Genomic DNA, 20,960 nt, shown 5'->3' with positions numbered 1-20,960 from the left:
AGGTTAAAAAGCGGCCAAGTGCGAGTCAGACTCGCCCATGAAGGGTTCCGTATTTAGGGGATTTATGACGTATTAAAAAAAAACTACTTACTAGATCTCGTTCAAACCCATTTTCGGTAGAAGTTTGCAGGGTAATGTACATCATATATTTTTTTTAGTTTTATCATTCTCTTATTTGTGAAAATCTTAATGCGGTTCACAGAATAGGTAGGTACATCTTCTTACCAAGTTTCAACAGTATAGTTCTTATAGTTTCGGAAAAAAGTGGCTGTGACTACGGACGGACGGACAGACAGACAGACAGACATGGCGAATCCATAAGGGTTTCGTTTTTTGCCATTTGGCTACGGAACCCTAAAAAGGAACACCGAACAATCTCATTCTCCTTGCTTGAAAAAATATATTCTTAAATTAACTCGCTTTCCAGGTTAATGGTTAGAAACCTTCGCAAAATAGTTAATTAGTCAAATTTTGAGATATCATTCGCTGCTGAGAATAGCTTGCTCGCTCTCTTTAATCCTAACCTCAGTCGCCTGAAACCGATTTAATAATCAAATTATGCATTGTAGCGATAATAAATATTGGTAATACATTTTAGTTTCCCAATATGACTCTCGATGGACTAGCAAAATTGAACCCACACTGATGCCATTTATCCGACATGAATAAACTAAAGAGGCCTGAAGTATAGAGCTGCCAGAGCTGCTTATTAACATAAGTTCGAGATTTCGAAGGAAGCAGTTCTCAATTCGTCGTGTTTTTTCCCCTGATTTTTCACAGAGAGCATGTCCGATTTGGGCATTTTTGAAGTGAAAACTTCTTTAGCGGCGCTGGCCACTTTTTGAGGTAGGGAAAAAATGATAAACTCGCGACAGATCACGTAAGACGGACACGTGACCTGATCGAAAAACTTACAATGTCATTGAGTTTTTCTTTATTGATTTTAATGCCATCTAGTGAGTTTCCATCTAACTGGTATTAATATAGCTCGAGTACTGACAGTGATGTGCTTAGGGGTTTCAAGTAATGCGACGAATAACGCTAGATGGCGTTAACCTCAATTATACATAGTGCTGCAGACATTTGCAATAGTGATTGAGTTTTCACTTCTCCCAGCACTCCCGGAGTGCAACCCGTTGTTTTACTCAGATCAACGTAGCCCCAAGCTAAGCAAATGTACTATGGGTGCTAGAAGCGACATTTTGTTTGTTTTCTACCATAGATGGTAGGATCCTAATAGATGTGGTATACGCGTCCATTAGGGACAAAACATAGGCAATGCGACATGACTATGACTGGTCGAATTTATTTGTTGTCCAAAACTGTTTTTTGGACAACAAATAAATTCGACCAGTTTCAAAAAACTGGTCGGTCTTTCTGATGATTAGTGACATTGCATTGTAAATAGGTACTTGTATTGCGCTTGACGACATCTCTGTTTTTGCAATGTTTTTGTTTCCAAAAGTTAGGTAAATGTACTGGTGCTCGACGCGGTTCCAGTACATGTCATCTTGAAACTTAAGTCATTGTTAATAGAGGTGACAGCAGGGTGCCATCTATTGGGCATTAGCATGTCGAGCACTAGTACGTTTACCTTAGCTACAATAGCATCGTTCGCACACGTTTCTGCTTGTTGAAAATTATAAATAGCTACAAAATGAACTAACTCACGAAAACTTTACTAATGACCCAACTTAACTCAAAAAAGGCTACAAAACTGTTTAAAATAAAAATAAAACACCATAAACCATAACTAGAGTAGCAAAACTATCGTAACTAAAAAAATAATACTTAACTTACTTAAAAATACCAATCTTACTATTTAATAACTAGTTTGATTGGTTCAAATATGCTCTGTTTCACTAAAGGTTTCATTCAAACAATATTACTGATTACTGAATTCAGCTAGTTAATCATGTTTGAAAGTGATTAACTAGCTAAATACAATATCAAATTTATATGTTCGTTTTCTTTACTTACCTCCGTTAGACGACAAAATATTTTAATTTGATTGTTATTCTGTTTCATGAGTGTCAACGTGAGTTAATCAAACGAATAATATCAGGAATTCGGATTTTATTTGGTCAAAAAATATTTTAACATCTAATTACAAATGAAACAATACAATTTTATCACAATAGTTACATCATTTCACCTTAAATATAATGAACATTGATATTTTTTAACATTGAACAACTTTTACTTACATTGAAGATTATGACCTATGAGCATTCATCAATTTGATTGAGATATAGGTACTTATTTGTCAATAAGAGTTTTCTTTAAGTATTACACAAGTTGAAAACATTGGTTGGCAACAAACGGCGTTGACTATGACCAAAGTCCTTAAGACCATTGCTTACTTTTTGTATCTAAGGGTCAAACAGAAAACTGTGTTCACGTCTTTCCTGTAGACATACACAAGAGCTATAAAGGTTAGATTTCTTATTTAACCCTTATCCACGTGAAAAGGTTCTCCTTTTATTTAGAGAACTATGATAAATTCATTACTTACATGCCCACAAGCTGTTAACTATTGCCCACAGGAGAGAAAAATGTACAGTTCGCACGAACACACTAGTTTTCTCTCCTGTGGGCAATAGTTAACAGCTTGTGGGCATGTAAGTAATGATTTTGTCATAGTTCTCTAAATAAAAGGAGAACCTTTTCACGTGGATAAGGGTTAAATAAGGAAATTAACCTTTATAGCCCTTAACTCTTGTGTATGTCTACAGGAAAGACGTGAACACAGTTTTCTGTTTGACACCTAAGTGTAAATCAAACCTGTAATTCGATTACTCTAAACTAGAGTTTGACTAAGTACAATCGATGAACGAGTTATCTTAAACACTTCACCATTCGAAGTCAGTTTGATTGTTACTCCAGTATACTTAATATTCAAAGTTGATGGCACTTAAAATACAGTTCACAAATTTATATATTTTATAATAATATCTTTACTTGAATAGATCTGTACAATTAATTATATATTATACTTTCTGTGGCATATTAAGCTTCAGTTTTTACAAATAAATATGTATTTAGAGCACATTTATGTACATATAATTTATACACATTTATATCAGAGATTTTTATTATTTAAAGTACCTTGAAATAGTATGATAGTATGTACTATTGCCGAGTATAGAAATAATTACATATAAACATCATAATCCCACGGTCAATAAATATTGAATTGACACGGAGAGCAGAGGGACACAATACGCGTTGTATAACTAAAACGACGTACTTATGAGACAACCTATAGAGCCTTTACCCTAATGTAATGATAAAACTTTGCAATTTGATTCTGGAATCCGTTTGAAACGATCTCATTGCAGTTGTAGAGAATCAAGGTACGCGTTTAATGAACATGATTCGCAAAATGCCAATACTGTAGTTATTGACATCAAATATAGTAATATACCTATTTGGAGCGTGACACGCATATTAACGTTCTTTAAATAGTAATAAATACTAAAAGGGACGCAATCTTAATTAATTTCACCTGTATTGTCATAAAAACCGTAAGCCCGTTTACCCTTCACTTGTAGGGCAAGTTTATCACCAAAGGGCAAACCTAATAATATTAAACGAGAAGTATATGTAGAGTCAGACGTAACTCTGCATATGAGTGTGGTAGTGACAAAGTCAATTACTGTGAAAAAATTACGTTAACAGTACTGTAGCGGTGCTTCATGTTACTATCGATGCAGAGTCAGCTTAGACGGACTCTACATGTATAGGTATAAGTATAATACGAGTATATGCGAAACTTTAGTCGAGTAACGAGGTACTGTTTACCTAATGCAAAATTACGAGAAAAGTAGCGCAATTGCAAGAAATTGACGTTAGAATTTTTCCAAAACCTTGAAGTAAACGTAATTAGAAAGGTCGTGTATACAAAAAACATACGATGAACGGGGCCCACTCAATGTTAAGTCAATTTATTTACGTTTGTTACGAACACAAAGGAAAAATTAAGTGCGATGATATTTTATAGCCTTAAGGATGCTTTTTTTGACTTCAATTTACCTGGAGAAAAATACTATATATTAGACGTAAGATAATTTTAAAGGTTAGTAAAATATATTTGGGTAAAGTATTACGACACAAAGATGTATGCTTAGGTATGTACATTTTGTTTACTTAAACATTTCTCTTTGAGCTAGCTTCGATTTTTATCAGAAGTTAAGAAAGAAATTGGATTCACTTTCTGCTCCAGAGCAGCAGAGAAACTTTAGAAACTTGTTTTTGACTTGACAGTTCATCTCGCTAGAACTTGATGTAAGCGAAATTCACTATCTCAAAGCATCAATGGGCGTTTTTTTTTGTTGTCCCCTACACTTTTTTTTCAAATTTGGGATTTTTTATGTTATTTCTACTCAGAATCACGAGTTCTTTCTATCCTAATAGGAGAAAAAAAGTGTCCTAAGGTTTTTATTTCCATTACGTCACAATTTTTCATAGACTTTGTATGGCGGTCGCGGAATGGAAAGATCGAAAAATGTATGGAAATTTTGGGACACTTTTTTTCTCATATTAGGATAGAAAGAGCTCGTGATTCTGAATAGAAATAACATAAAAATCCCAAATTTGAAAAAAAAAGTGTAGGGGACAACAAAAAAAACCGGCCAAGTGCGAGTCGGACTCGCGCACGGAGGGTTCCGCACTATCAACAAAAAATAGAGCAAAACAAGCAAAAAAACGGTCACCCATCCAAGTACTGACCCCGCCCAACGTTGCTTAACTTCGGTCAAAAATCACGTTTGTTGTATGGGAGCCCCACTTAAATCTTTATTTTATTCTGTTTTTAGTATTTGTTGTTATAGCGGCAACAGAAATACATCATCTGTGAAAATTTTAACTGTCTAGCTATCATGGTTCGTGAGATACAGCCTGGTGACAGACGGACGGACGGACGGACGGACGGGCAGCGGAGTCTTAGTAATAGGGTCCCGTTTTTACCCTTTAGGTACGGAACCCTAAAAAACGCCCCAATACCGTCGATCTGGTTAATCTGAATCGCAATTATCGTGTAATGATTACACCACTATAAATTCGAGCTTATTTTCCTATTTAATTTTTTCACAAATTTGTTCTCTGAAAAGAAAAAGAAGCGCCGAAAAAATGTAAACAATTTTGAGAGCAACTTTTGCAATAGTTTACCCTTATCCCACAGTATAGTTCAGGCGGTGTTATTTTAGTGAAAATTTATAATAACATTTGAAACTTTAAGGTCTTTGAAAGGTCTTAAACGAAGCTTCGTATAAATAGATAAGAGTACTTGACCGCGTTCTTAAAAATAAACTAAAGTTATAAAATATTAAATATCTGTGTAAATGTTTATAACATTTTGAAAAGTTACATTTTTATGAGGCAAATAAGTGTCTTACAATTTTAATTTAACTTCTGTAGGTACTGAAAACATTTTTTTCTACTCCCGTACTTTTATTTGTCATTTAAAGGGTCGTGCACACACCTTTAAACCCCTCTCTTATAGTTGTCAAGACAAGTCTTTAGTCTATTCCCCAAAAAAGTATTTGTGCATACACGCAGTATCTTTTTGGCACTTTTACGATACTTCGTGTAATCACCACTTAAAAAATATTGTATGGAATACATTGTTGCCAACCTAATTTTAATTGTCATTTCTGACAGATGAGTGAACCATAGACATGTTTTGGTTAATCATCATCATCATCATCATCAGTTTTCATCTTTATAGGGCTGTATCTCCTAAACCGTGCGTCGTAGCGCAAAAATAATCAAATTTTCGTTCCCCTTTGAAAGCCGTAAGTAATATTTAAAAAACACAAAAAACTAAAAAAAAATTAAAAAAAAGAAAGAAAAATGTTTATGGGTTGTATCTCCTAAACCGTGCGTCGTAGCGCAAAAATAATAAAATGTTCATTCCTCTGTAAGAAACCCCTAATTAATATTAAAAAAAAAAATAACAAAAAAGAAATAAAAAAAAAACAAAAAAAAAACTTTATAATGCTGTATCTCCTAAATATATATTGCAGTTTGTTCTATACAATTTGAATTTGATCATACCACTAACAAGTTATCTCGGTAAGCTTTCACCTTAAGACGAGGTACCTACTCCTATCCTGTTATATCAAGCATAATCTTTAGCTGTTTACCCAAATCAACGATCAAAATCATGATGACAAGAAAGTAATCCCTGTAAGTAATCAACACCTACATAACTCTTCATACTCAAATGAACTATCTACGTACTGACACAGAATAAATAATAGCCTACTAGGTACATAGTATTCACTCTAACAAAACCGACCGCTAGGTGGTGAAAGCGAGAGCAGGCGTCCGTTCCGTAGTGGTGCGAGGCAACTACTATGGCTAGACACCAAAATTGGTGTGGGCCGCATGTACTTGTAAGCACTTGTAGTGACTAGCGACGCGACGAAATCGCGGAGTGAGCCACGCCTGCTAGTGAGCTTTAAACCAAATGCTGGGATTATCTAACGAAGCTAAAGTTCAGGGTTAATTATTTACAGAGTTGGCCGACGACGGATTAGTGAAGGGGACATTAATACCAACTTCGAACTAATTGTACCTAGCTGTAGCTTGCCTAGTACCTTATATAGGTATCGCGAATAATATTCATGTTAACTCTCACCAAGGTATAGGAGCTCAAAATAACTTTGATGTCAGAATGACCTTACCTATCTATTTTTTAGCGTTGGTTATCATTGTTATCTATTCGTGGCAAACAAACCTGTTCCTGGAATATTTTTATGAAATTTCTAGTTTAAATTACCTAGGTCAATAAATAAATTCGCTAATTTCCGTTTCCTTTCGGTAGTTTTTCCTTTGAAGAACCATCTTTGTACATTTTAATTAAAGATTTCCCTCAAATGTTTCGAGGCTATTAAATTCAGTAATTAAAGTAATTACATTTGACTTAAGGTGGTACTTATAGTCTTTAATGATCAAGTGTCAACGTCGGACCTAAACTGGGAGTTATGTTTCGTTAAGTCATTGTAATACCTAATTATGAGGTTTTTTGTGGATAATAATAATTATAATTATGGACACGACGCGTATAGTACTCTACTCACTCTGCGGCCCTGACCACCTGCAGCTTGGGCCCTGCCCTGCTGCTGGCGGCACCCTAGGTTAGGTTTCTTATGTGTGTATATGTTTTTTTGTATTGTGTTATAAGTTTTTTTATACATTATTTTATATTCACATTATAAATGACCTAGCCTAAGAAGGAAAATAAATAAAGAAAATTATAATTTCAAATGCCAATAAAAATCTTAGCTACGAAATGCGCTTTTCAAAGATGTACGCAATTTTCCCGGTTATTAAGTTACTTATTCTTAATCAAGATTGTACATTTTTTATTCATTTTAACGTCGATATGCTCTTAGAATTCCTTTAAATAACCGTAAGGTGCCATAAATACGTTCCCTTAGGTTAAACTTGAGCAATCTTTCTCAACGCCAAAGCTATTGAACAGGATCTTGCCTTCTGAAAATTCTAGCGAAATTCGTTTAACCAGAAACTCCTGGTACTAAACTACTTTTTCGGCATTTATTTAAGTATACGACTTGTGGGCCAAGAAAACTACTGAGTGGACACCGAACACAGTGCGGCGTAACGGCAGACCTCGAAGGAGATGGCGGCACGATCTTGACGTCTTTCGGGAAGATTGGCCTAATATTGCCCTGGAACGAGACGCGTGGAAGAAAGAAAGGGATGCCTTTGCCCAGCAGTGGGACACGACAGGCTAACAAATAATAAAAAGAAATATTTAAGTATAAATTTTCAGTATGTAGCTGGCCTAACCTAATAGAAATCAACAAAAGGCCCTGCCAATTGAATTACGGTGTTTCGACAGCTCGCTATCGTTCAGGCCTTTGTCAACTTGACAAAGTAAGGCTGTACCGTACAGCTACCAGTTTGTTACTATTGATGGATGCGTAGTGTCACCTTGGCGAGTAGTGATGGTAAAATGTCAAAGTAAAAGCCTGAACTGAGGTAAAATTTTATGGCATTTATAAACGGCTGCTAACTTAATCAGTTGATAATCGTCGTTTGTCTCTGTCTGTCGTTATGCCATAGAGAGGGACAAACGACGATCATCAGCTGATTAACTTAGAAGACGTTTATGAATAACGCCGTAAATATGTATGTTAACTTAGGTTTAGTATTTAGAAGTGGTCTCAATTTCAATGTAATTTTATTAATACTTGTTTATTCTAATTATCTTAATTTGTAATCTATAAAGTATACACAAAGCGCTTTAAGAGTCCGCAGCAAGCTCGGTCGAATTACAACTTACCATACAAACGCAATTTCGTTCTCATTTTAAAACTACGTGTTGGATTGTAATGCATGTAATTTATAAAACAAGTTTTGTATGAAAAACCGAAAAATGCCGAAAAATTCGCTGTATTTTTTAGCCATGGTATCTGAAGCTACATAAAATAATTAAAGGCAAAGATATGCATCATCATCATCATATCAGCCCTTTATGGCCCACTGCTGAGCATAGGCCTCTCTTCTAGTACGCCACTTGTCCCGGTCCTGAGCTAATCTCATCCAGAAGTGACCCGCAATCTTCCGGCCTAGATATGCCTTATCCTATTGTAAGTACAAACATTCGGAGCTATCTAGCTAGTCGTTTTAATGAGATCGTAATAACTACATTTGTATGGAGAACCCAGCTTGCAGTGCTGCGGACTCTTAACATAAATCACTAAGTAAAGTTTGAAGTTTAACTTTAGTAGCCAGTAAAAATATATCATAATAAAGTATTAAATTTAGAATCAATTTAATGTAATGCAACAATTCATAGAAACTTCAAGGAAATGTAATTACAAGTCACATTTAAACTAGGTAATTTTCCTTCATTGACGTGGTCCCATCACTATTTATCCATTTAAGTAGGCCGTTAGGACTGTATCACGCCTAATCACTCTTATCTATATAGCAGTTCAGCAAGTTCGACATCCGGCACTGGAACACTATTCCAGTTATTTATTCTCAAACACAAAGAGAATATTGGTTACAACCTGGTTACAACATTAATTTCATGTTATTCTATTATAAATAAGGTAAACAATGGCAAATTAACGGTTGCGAAATCCATAATTCAAAATAGACTTCATATTATAATTCAAACATGAGATATTAAATTAAGTACGTACAGTTATAATTTCGTTCAAACCACAATCCCAATATACAACTTAAATAACTTGATCGAAATTTTGATTTAAGTATGAAAAATACTGATAATAAAATTCTAAATAACAATACACCACAAGATATTACAATATAATCTTTTCGCAATGAGCACCATTCAGACATTACCAAACTTTTATCTTATTACTTACAACGTATAATTTTTTCTTAACTACCTATAAAACATACCTATACTTTTTTAATTTACAAAATTTACAACCTACTTGATATTAACAATCAGTCCCTGATGACCACATTTTATGTATTTTATACTTTGCGTCCATGGATATATGCTGAAACAAAAAATATATTTTACTAATATTTACACAGAATCTACAAAGACTTGTATTTTTAGAGCAAACTATACTCAGAAGCCAGAGTCCCGTAAAAACATCCTGCAAAATATTTATGAAACAACTGAATGAGTTGGAGTGGCATTCTAACTTTCAAATTATAGTGCGTATTCATGGTTCTCGTCGATTTGTAAAACATTTGGTAAGTTACGTAAATAATTAGGAGACAATAATTAAGACAGTTTTTCAAACCAAACCAAAATTCTTCGACGGTAGTTTAATAAACCAAGATTTTGTTACACACTTATAACCTTTCGCGTTTTATAATACTTTATGAAATCATAATGTGAAGTCAAGTGAAGGAGCATGTAGGGACCGTGTCGTACCAGGACACTAAAGGGCTGGCTTCGGATCGACCAAGGTGGAGACAACTTCATCACGCTGCACCGACAAGAGCCCAGCTCTTAAATCGAATGAATGATGAATGAAATCATAATTAGTTCGACATTTTCCCAAGATTTTATTTGTGACAAAGCTATAGTTACTTACCATCATAGTAGGAGTGCGGGCAGCGCGGGCAGCTAGCAAGCAAAGACGGTCTCTGCGACCGCAGGCCTGGTCGATCCCGATACGACAATGGCGGCCACTCGCTCACTACATTTCTTCTTGAGTCGCGCGGTTCCTCTATACCTGTGGATACGCATACTTCAGAGGGATTATTAGAATAGTAGCCAGTTCGATACGGGTAACGAAAATGCATTGGGAGGAAAAAAAAATATTTAAATGTAATGTACCTAGTAATCTTACAATTCCTATTCTGATAGTTAAAGATCAAGTAAAATGTAATATTAATGACACTATAGTTATACATTATTAGCAATGCGCTTGGTTATAATAATGAAGTAATAGATAATTAAATGCAAATTTAAGTAACTACCTAAGTAAAAAAAGTACATAATATGTACTTTTTTAATTCAACCACAGACTTAAATATACCATAGATCAAGCAAATATCACGATTTGTATTGAAACCAAGCGTGCCGACTTTTTACCACCTACTGTGACGTCACAGCCGCAATAGTGATGGGAAATCCTAACCGATTCATAGACACCGATGCCCCTCTGCCCCGATTCAACTGTCTTGCTCATACTCATAGATTTTATATCTGCGGTCTCGCTCGCTCACTCCCCGCTCCCCGCGAACTACGCCAAAAATCACAAATCGATTGTTATGAGTCATGAATGACATCGATTTTCTGACAGACGAATGATAAAGACAGACGAATGATAAAACAGACAAATGATTTTCTTCCCAACTTTTCCCTTCAATTAAACTGGTATTTTCAAAATCTATGACTGGATCATGTGGAAAACAAAAATAATGAAAGTTTTTTTTAACACAATAGAAATTTATAACCCTACTAAACGTATAGACAGACATAATCGTATGTGTTTAAATTACCCTTCTTTTTAATTAAGCTATCTAGCTAGCTAGCTATTATGTCGGAGCTGTTATTGATGAACAGCTCAGCTGAGGGGTTTGACTCTTCAAGAAAACTCCTGCTTCACGTTAACTTATTATAATTTGCTTTTTACAATAGTTTAGGTATGTACATATGAGACGGTAGTCGAGAGCCGTGTGTGCTGTGCGCGGTGAGTGCTCGCCGCGGTCGTGACGTCATCATGCTCCGCAGCCCTCACCCCTCCCGGACTGGTTTGACCGCTGGTGCGTTAACAACCTGCCCCCCTTGAAAGCTGCTGCTTTCAAGATCGTTCATGCAGGGGAGGGGGCACACTCGGTTGAGTGCTCTTCTGACCACGCCCTTCTGCGTGGTGAAATCTGCAACCCTGCAGACTCCGTCAGCTCCTGGATAAACTTCTAGGACTCTCCCGAGTCTCCATTTGAGTGGTGGGGTGTTCTCCTCCTTGAACACCACCAGGTCTCCAACCTTGAGCTCCTTCTGCCTCTGGCGCCATTTGGTGCGTTGCTGCAACTCGGCTAAGTATTCGTTCCGCCATCTTTGCCAGAAATGCTGGCGCAGCTGCTCGATCCTCTGGTACCTATCAGGGTTTTTAAGACAAACGGGGGGTGACGGCAGTGAAGTCATGGGTCTCCCCACCAGAAAGTGCCCTGGAGTCAGAGGGTAAAGATCAGTAGGGTCTGACGAGAAAGGAGTGAGGGGTCTGCTGTTCAGGATCGACTCAATTTGAGAAAATAACGTGCTCAGCTCCTCAAACGTCAGACTAGCATTACCCATAATTCGCTTTAGGTGGAATTTGGCCGATTTAACAGCTGCTTCCCAAATTCCACCGAAAGTAGGAGAGTAGGGTGGAGAAAAAATGAATTTAATGTGTTCCTCATTGCCAAACTCATAAACTGAATTTTGAGCGGATCTTAGCATTCTACCTAATTCGTTATTTGCCCCAACAAAGTTAGTGCCATTGTCGCAATAAATTGTATGCGGTCTACATCTACGAGCCACAAAACGACGTAAGCTTAGGATGAAGGCATTAGTGCTAAGATCGCTGACTGCTTCCAGGTGGACGGCCTTAGTTGCAAAGCAGACAAAAATGTTTAAATAGCATTTTGTTATGCGGTTACCCTTTCCCTTTTTGCTGGAAATCATGAAGGGTCCCGCAAAATCAAGGCCGCACACCTGGAAGGGGTAAAACGAGGTAACCCTATCTGCAGGTAGATTGCCCATCAGTGGCTTCATAGCCTCACCTCGAAGTCGTACGCATGTCACGCATTTATGAACGACGCTACGCGCTAAAGACCGACCGCCTACTGGCCAGAATTCTTCGCGTATGGAGCTAAGGAGCAACTGAGGGCCAGCATGTAGTAGACGTAGGTGTTCGCCTTCCATCAAGAGCCGTGTGAAGTGATGCTTACCGTCCAATAGGACCGGGTGCTTTTTTTCGTAATCGCAATCGGCATTTTGTAAGCGACCACCTACTCTAATTACGCTGTCACCGTCAACAAAGACAGCTAACTGCGACAGATATGATTTAGTTTTAAGCTTCTTTCCCTGTAAAAGTGTAGCTAATTCTGTAGCATAAGTTTGTTTTTGTGATAGTTTTACTAAGTAGGTCAATGCGTTGTTTATTTCTTCTAATTTTAAGGTTCCGTTTGTTTTAGTTTTAGGGTTTTTACAGTTGTGAATAAACCGAAATATATATGCTACAATTCGTTTTAATTTATTTGCCTTGGAATAATTTTCAAATTTTATCAAGGGCGACTGCTCAATATTAATCATGGCAAATATTGAGCAATCGCTCTGATCTTTCCTTTCAGGTAAATTGGTATATATCGAACCTATATTAAGTGGCCAGCTACTCTCATCATGCAATAAAAAGGATGGGCCGTGCCACCAAAAACTCAGTTCCGGTAACTGACCAGGTTCGACTCCTCGGGAGGCCAAGTCTGCAGGGTTTAAGGCAGTAGGCACATGCCGCCAGGAATCTCTCTTAGTTAATTCATGGATATCATTAACACGGTTCGATACAAACGCCTTAAACAGTTTTGGTTTGTTGCGTATCCAGCCCAACGCCACGGAACTGTCAGTCCAGAACACCTTGCGATCTACAGAACAGCGCAATGCACTGGTGACCTTATCAGCTAGCCGGGCGCCTAATAAAGCTCCTGACAATTCGAGTTTCGGAATCGTTAATAATGTTCTAATTGGTGCCACGCGCGTTTTGGCACATAAAAGATTAATAGCCACATTGCCAGCGCCATCTGTCGACCGCAAGTAGATACACGCCGCATAAGCGGCTTGAGAAGCATCCACAAAACAATGCATCTGAATTGAAGTTGGGCTGAAACACAAAACATTTGACAAAAATTTAAGCCAGATTTTTTTTACGTCCATTGGTACTTCATCTTCCCAAGATAATTTAAGAATCCATAAATTTTGAAGTAATATTTTTAGCTTTATTGTGCATGCGCTGAGCAAGCCCAGTGGGTCAAATATTTTGCAAGTATTGGACAAAATTACCCGCTTTGTTATGCCACAGGTATTTTTGTCCAATTTCACTGAAAATTATAGGTTATCATGATCAGGAAACCAAATTAAGCCCAATACGCTGGCCTGTTTATTTAAATCTAATGACTGAGTTGAAGTACAGTCATCTTCGAAAATTTGTGGACAATTTGTTCGAAATTTGTGAATAGGAAAGCAAGCTGAGGCAAGCGTTTCTTTAACTAACTCGTAAATGTGCCTTAGCTCGTTTTCACTTTCAGCGCCACTCAGGAAATCATCATAATAAAAATCATGTTTAATTATTTCGGACACTACTTTGTCGGGACACTCATTTGCCAACTGTACAATACACCTAGCGCTTAAGAAAGGCGCCGAGCTGGTTCCATAAGTCACCGTATTTAGCCTAAGTACATCAAGCGGTTTGGTTTTATCGTCCCTCCAAAGGATTAATTGCAGATGGCGCTGCGATTCGTCCAAGACAATCTGCCGGTACATTTTTTGTATGTCCCCGGACAAAACAAATTCATGCTGTCGAAACCTAATGAGAATATCGAATAATTCATCCTGTATAACGGGTCCTATATGCTGTATATCATTAAGGGATTTTTGTGTGCTAGATTTAGCACTACAGTCAAAAACTACCCGCAATTTTGTAGTTTCGCTGTCACGAATAATAGCGTGGTGGGGAGCATAATAACCGAAGTCGGGTTTATCAATTTTACTCAAGTGCCCTAATTCTTCGTACTCCTTGATAAAGTCGCAATATTGTTTTTTAAGAACTTGATTTTTATCCAATCTAGCTTCTAAGTTCAAGAATCGTTTTTTTGCCATATAATAACTATCGCCAAGTGCGGTTTCGGATTTTCACGTAACGGCATTTTAACTAAGAATCGACCGTTATCTAAACGTCGCGTGTTATCTAAAAAGTGTTTTTCGCAAATATTATCCTCCTTGCTATTAGTGACGTTCGGTAATGAAATTTCTTCAAGTTCCCAAAACCGTGTGAGATCTTGTGAGATTTGTTTCGTAAAGCAACAACGCACGATCTCGTCCTCATCCGAATCAACGTCACCCGTGGGCCCCGCAACCAACCAGCCTAGTTTTGAAGATTGAAGAATAGGCTTGTTTGGTCCGAGTTCAATTTTCTCCGACGTCGTGATACTGAAGAAAAATTCAGCACTCAGTAGCAGATCGACTTCAGAAGGACGATAAAACCCAGGATCCGCCAGCTGTATATCCGCAGGTATGTTTAATTCTGATGTATCTACATAATTGTTAGGTAGGCTATCTATAAGATGCTCCACGACGAAACAGCGTATATTAACCTCATAAGGACTCGTTAACGAACTTACATTGAGCTCACATCGATCTGAGACGGTAAATGATAATTTATTTAAGCCGTACACGCAAGCTGGCCTTTTGTTATTGTCAGAAAATCCTAACTTATTTTTCATGCGTTCAGTTAAGAAACACCTCTGCGAACCGGGATCTAACATAGCTCGAACAATGTGAGATTTGTTATTTTTGACGTTCGTTATTTTAACTAAAGCTGTGCATAACAATATCTCCGGATCAGCTGTCGCGTTCGCGGCGCACGCGCTGGCCGCGCTAATGACGGGTGCCGGGCCAGCTGTTTTATTATCTGCCTGTAGGGATAATGATTTATTATAATTATGTAATAATGTATTATGTTTTTCCTTACAGACCTGACACGAACCGAGACGGCATTGTTCGACGTTATGTCCACGCCTCAAGCAGTTCAAGCAAAGATGTAACTTCAAGGCTTCGCTTGACCTACTTTCGACGTTCATGTCCTTGAACTTGACACACTCCGAGATCCTATGCGCGCCGTGGCATACCGGACACGTCGGCGGCGCTTTACTAGAGTGTGTTTGTTGTTTACGAGGCGCAGTTGCAGCAGCGACAAACGCCTTAGTAGCCTTAGGCTGTAGGTATTTATTTTCGGCTGGTTTATCGCTCCTGCAAGCTACCATTGTTTCGAGTACATCGGCCCGACTGCGCAAGAATTTCAAGAACTCGGATAATGCAGGTAAGACTGTTAAATCAGCCTTATGTTCTTCCCACTTTCTTGACGTAGTGGGATCGAGTTTACTCGCGACTAAGTAGATGATTACGTCATCCCATGAATCAGTCGGGCGGCCTAAAGATTTAAGGGCGCTTAAGTTTTTTGTCACGTGATCAATAAGAAATCGAATTGACCTATGAGACTCTCGAGTCTGCTGATCTATGTTAAATAATGCCTTCATGTGATTATTTATAAGTAGATTTTTATTATCAAATCGTTCGCATAGTAATTCCCATGCCGTTTTGTAGTTTTTAGCTGTAAACTCAAGTGATTTTATTACGACACTGGCGCTGCCCTCAAGAGAGGAGCGTAAATAATGATATTTATTTATGTCAGGAATGGACTCGTTCACATGGATCATGGCTTCGAAGGTGTCGCGAAACTCCAACCATTTTAAGTAGTTTCCATCAAATGACGGCAGTGAAATGATCGGTAAACGAATTTTACTAACAGGGCCCGTTTCGAAAGTCGATTGGGCTGTTCGTGCACCTTCGGAACCACGGTCATCATTGTTCTGATGAGAATCAATTATTTCTTGCGTGGCTGAGATGAGAGAAATGAACTGCGTTTCTATGGCGTCCCTTTCTTCCATCTGTTCATCTAACTTAACACTATTCATTTCAATCTGTGTTTGAATCGAGTCAAATTCCGAAAATAACGTTTGCAGTCTAGCCAAACGAAGAGATATTTCTTTAATTTGTAATGAAGTTATGTTTGAACGATCCATTTTTTGTATATTAGAAAGATACTCCTTATATCTCGTTACACGGCCCTTATAAGTGCCTCTTTGTTTTACTAATTCTTTTACAGCTTCCTCTGACATTTTCAGTTAATTATTTATAAACTAAACACACTAATTCAATCAAGGGCAAATAAATAATTAGGTAGAATAATCTGTGCACTCAAACCCAATTAAGAGTCTTGACAACTGGTCCACTGGCACGCTGACTTGCAGCGAAGTAGGTGACGTGACGTGCACGACAACACGCACTGCTTGGCACAGGAATGTGGGCAGAACTCCCGTAATCACTGGAATGCACGGTTAGGACCGTATGAGTTTAAATAACACACTATTTTGCAGCTGATTTAGGGACTAATCTTAAAGTTTGAATCGAAATTCCTAACGGAGCTCTTGTTATTCTGGTTTTAAGTAACTGAAATTGTATTAAAGGAATAATTTGTTATAATTTTATTAACTAAATAAAAATAGCTTAAAGCAAGATATGTAGTGAAGAAGAAAGATTAGATTTCATAAGAATTAAGCAGAATAAATGCTGTTGCTATGCAAAGCTGATGCAACACAAAATGGACGCCGCTTATCGCACTGAGTAGATACACCTATTTAATGCTAGCATTTTACGTAGTTCATGAATGCAAGTAGGCTATCCTTAACTTTATGCACAGGAACGAATAAGCAGCGATTTTAATACCTATAGCACTGATTAATTAATATTTTATCACGAATTATGAGCACTTCAAGGTCTAGACAAAGCGGAGGGCTGAGCACTATATTCACACAAATTAAGGGGAATGGATGGATCACAGGTGTTAAGGAAAATGTAGGATGGGCTACTTTCCTGAATAATTGCGATGACGAACACTGGATGCAGGTGCAATTGTTGCAATCCGTATAGAATATTCCGCTCGCCCGTCTATGTCCCGTTAGATTGGAATGTGGACTTTGGTACCAAGTCCTGTCACGGTCGCCAATTGTCGGAGCTGTTATTGATGAACAGCTCAGCTGAGGGGTTTGACTCTTCAAGAAAACTCCTGCTTCACGTTAACTTATTATAATTTGCTTTTTACAATAGTTTAGGTATGTACATATGAGACGGTAGTCGAGAGCCGTGTGTGCTGTGCGCGGTGAGTGCTCGCCGCGGTCGTGACGTCATCATGCTCCGCAGCCCTCACCCCTCCCGGACTGGTTTGACCGCTGGTGCGTTAACAAAAGGTGTCGTGTAAAATTAGGACATGATTTTTTTTATCAATAACTACTAATAGTTTTTTTTAATAGTTAATATCATTAATCTGTCCGATATCGATTAAAATCGATTATTAGAAGCGATCGGTAGAACGAACAACACTAGTCGCTAAATTTGACGGACGAATGATAAACGGCCTGTACCACGAAGTCGAAGCGATGCGCGACAGTATCGCTAGTCCGATATTCATCGTCTCTTAACTCACAACGTCAGATCAAACGCTCAAAGCAAACAGGCAATGTAATGTAAATATAGTATTGTAACGTTAATCTATAGTTACTAAGGTATATTATTGGAATCACAACTTGGAATACTTAAAAAATTGTTTTAAAATGAATTTACGCATACTATCATTTTAAAATTACTTACCTGTGATAGGAAATATGTCCTTGCTCTTGGGTGCTTGCAATTTTTGGGCTGTTGCCGTTAATTAACACGCAACGAGGATTTTTTTAATTTTTTACGGACTACCGGCTGCAACAACTGGCGCACGTGGAACGTCAATAGCGACGGCCAACCTCGACGCTTGGTCGGGGTTCGGACACGCAAAGTAGATGCATTTGCGTCATCTAGGTATATTTAAGTCTGTGATCTAAGCATACATACAGATAGACAGACAGCGGGAAGCAACTTTGTTTTATACTATGTAGTGATAAAAACTCATAAGTAGTGATACAAAATCGTTACCTAAGACATCATTTTAAATAATAATTACGTTAACGAGTAAAAACCTGAACGGGATCGGCTGCCCGACTGTGAGAGGTAGTCCGGTGGGGAGTCGGGCAGCGGCCGCTTGCGCCGGCGCAGGGCGTCGCGCCACCCGCACATCGCCGTGCGGAAGTATGTCCTAAACCTGGGGGGTAACGCACATTTTTCAATGACGAATACTCACTTAATTGTTTACTGTTTTTTACAAGTAGTCAATGATTGTGTAATCTTTTTTTAAAGTTATTAATACCGTTATGGTGTAAATAGGTACATGAAAACGCTACCCGATTCAACGTTTATAATGTACTAGCTGTTGCCCGCGACTTCGTACGCGTGGATTTGTATATTGGTGGTTATAAATTCTACATTAGCTTAGAACATTATGCAGCAAAAGATAGCAGTAGGGACGGTTAATCATTTGTTAATTATTATACAACGCATGAGATTTGTCTTTCACAACCTGGCTACAAAGTTTCGAGCCCCTAACTGAATAAAATTGTTCTCGATAATCTCGATATAATCTCTCTCAACCCCCAGAAGATTTTCAAGTCCACTATTTAATAAAACCTACTACCTAACGACCTATTTACGAAGTTTGAAGTTCCTAGCTTTAAATAAAATTTGAACCCTCTACCAACTCTCAACCCCTGTTTAAACTTTTAGGGGATGAATTCTTAAAAACGCTGAAATTACTTTTCTTGTATTGTAATAATATGCCTTTATACAACGATTCAAGTCCCGCACTCCAATAAATATTTGTGTTCCATACAAATTTTCGACCCCCTTCACCACCTCGGGGGATGAATTATCAAAGACTCTGAAATTAGTTTTCTTTTCTCTTAATAAAATACCTTTTTACGAAGCTTCAAGTTCCTAGCTTTAAATAAAATTATAACCTATACAATCTTTCAACCCCTTTTTAACCCTGTTATGGGATGAATTTTTAAAAACGCTGAAATAAGTTTTCTTGTGTTCTAATACTATGGCGTTGTACAGAGATTTAAGTCCCGCACTCTCAAAAATATTTGATCTCCATACAAACTTTCAACCTCTTTTTCACCTCCTTCGGGGATGAATTTTTAAAAACGCTGAATAGGTTTTTTTGTTTTTTAATAAAATACCTTTTTACGAAGTTTCAAGTTCCTAGCTTTAAATAAAATTTGAACCCTATACAAACTTTCAACCCCTTTTGGACCCTTATGGGGTATGCATTTTTAAAATCGCTGAAATTACTTTTCTCGTATTCTAATAATATGTCATTATACAAAGATTCAAGTCCCGTACTTACAAAAAATATTGACCTCCATACAAATTTTCAACCCCCTTTTCACCACCTTAAATGTTGAATTTTGAAAAACGCTAACATTAGTTTTCTTATCTTTTAATGAAATAACTTTTTACGAAGTTACAAATTCGTAGCTTAAAATAAAATTTAAACCCTGTACAATCTTTCAACCCCTTTTTAACCCTTTTAAGGGATGAATTTTTGAAAACGCTGAAATTACTTTTCTGGAGAATTTTTTTTTTTTTTTTTTTTAATACAAACTTATTTATTTACAAACAAGATATATACAGTGTATTACTAAAAGAAATTAAAAACTAGCTTAAATCTAAAATAGGCCCTTGAGGCATTGTACCAAGGATGCTGGCGACATTTCCTCGCTGTATCGCAATGCTGATACGTTGTGCGAGGTAGCCGCCAGCTCTTCGGTCACCAGTTACGTCAACCAGACGCTTCGCGATTTCTGCGAACAACTTATGCGCGCTGGGACCCCATGGACCTAGAGTTTCAACTCCAAATGGTACAAAATGGTACTCTCTACCGAGGCTCTTATATTTGTTACGTTCTGGAGAATTAATAATATGGCTTTATATAAAGATTCAAGTCCCGCACTCTAAAAAATATTTGATCTCCGTACAAACTTTCAACCCCTTTTTCACCACCTCGGGGGATGAATTTTTAAAAACACTGAAATTTGTTTTGTTGTTTTTTAATTTAATACCTTTTTGCGAAGTTTCAAGGTCCTATCTTAAAATAAAATTTACACCCCCTTTTTTACCCCCTCAGGGGTTGAATTTCCTAAAACGTCGCAATTCCTTTTTTTGCAATCGGCTATTATGCCTTTCTAAGAAGTTTCAAAGCATTTGTAGTGGATTCAAATTTTCAACCCCTTTTTAACCTTGTTAGGGGATGAATTTTCAAAAACGCTGAAATTACTTTTCCTGTCTTATAATTATATACCCATATACAAAGTTTAAAGTCACACACTCACAAAAATATTTGATCTCCATACAAACTTTCAACCCCGTTTTCACCACCTTGGGGAATGAATTTTCGAAAACGCTGAAATTAGTTTTCTTATTTTTTTAATATAATACATTTTTACAAAGTTTCAAATTCCTAGCTTAAAATAAATCTTGAACCCCATACAACCTTTCATCCCCTTTTTAACCCTTTTAAGGGATGAATTTTGAAAAACGCTGAAATCACTTTTCTTGAGTTTCAATAATATGGCTTTATACAAAGACTCAAGTCCCGCACTCTCAATAATATTTGATCTCCGTACAAACTTTCAACCCCTTTTTCACCACCTCGGGGGATGAATTTTTAAAAACGCTGAAATTAGTTTTCTTGTTTTTTAATTTAATACCTTTTTGCAAAGTTTCAAGGTCCTAGCTTAAAATAAAATTT

The 20,960-nt window shown here is 37.3% G+C and overlaps 1 protein-coding gene across 1 annotated transcript in view; it reads right to left on the bottom strand.

The window, feature by feature from the left end:
* Window positions 1-10,056: 10,056 nt before the first annotated feature.
* The window catches only part of LOC134649673 (tachykinin-like peptides receptor 86C), a 90,790-nt gene continuing 79,886 nt past the window's right edge, over window positions 10,057-20,960 (bottom strand). The window contains exons 8-9 of the mRNA XM_063504512.1: window positions 18,276-18,413; window positions 10,057-10,199 (exon numbers count right to left, since the gene is read on the bottom strand). Of these exons, the coding sequence (XP_063360582.1) occupies window positions 10,091-10,199; window positions 18,276-18,413 (247 nt within the window). The 3' untranslated portion in view covers window positions 10,057-10,090. The remainder of the gene's footprint in view (window positions 10,200-18,275; window positions 18,414-20,960) is intronic.

This window comes from Cydia amplana, chromosome 7 (assembly GCF_948474715.1).
Source record: "Cydia amplana chromosome 7, ilCydAmpl1.1, whole genome shotgun sequence".
In the NCBI taxonomy this organism is placed as follows: domain Eukaryota; kingdom Metazoa; phylum Arthropoda; class Insecta; order Lepidoptera; family Tortricidae; genus Cydia; species Cydia amplana.
Note: the sequence above shows the minus strand (reverse complement) of the source record. Positions and strands in the feature narration are given on the sequence as shown.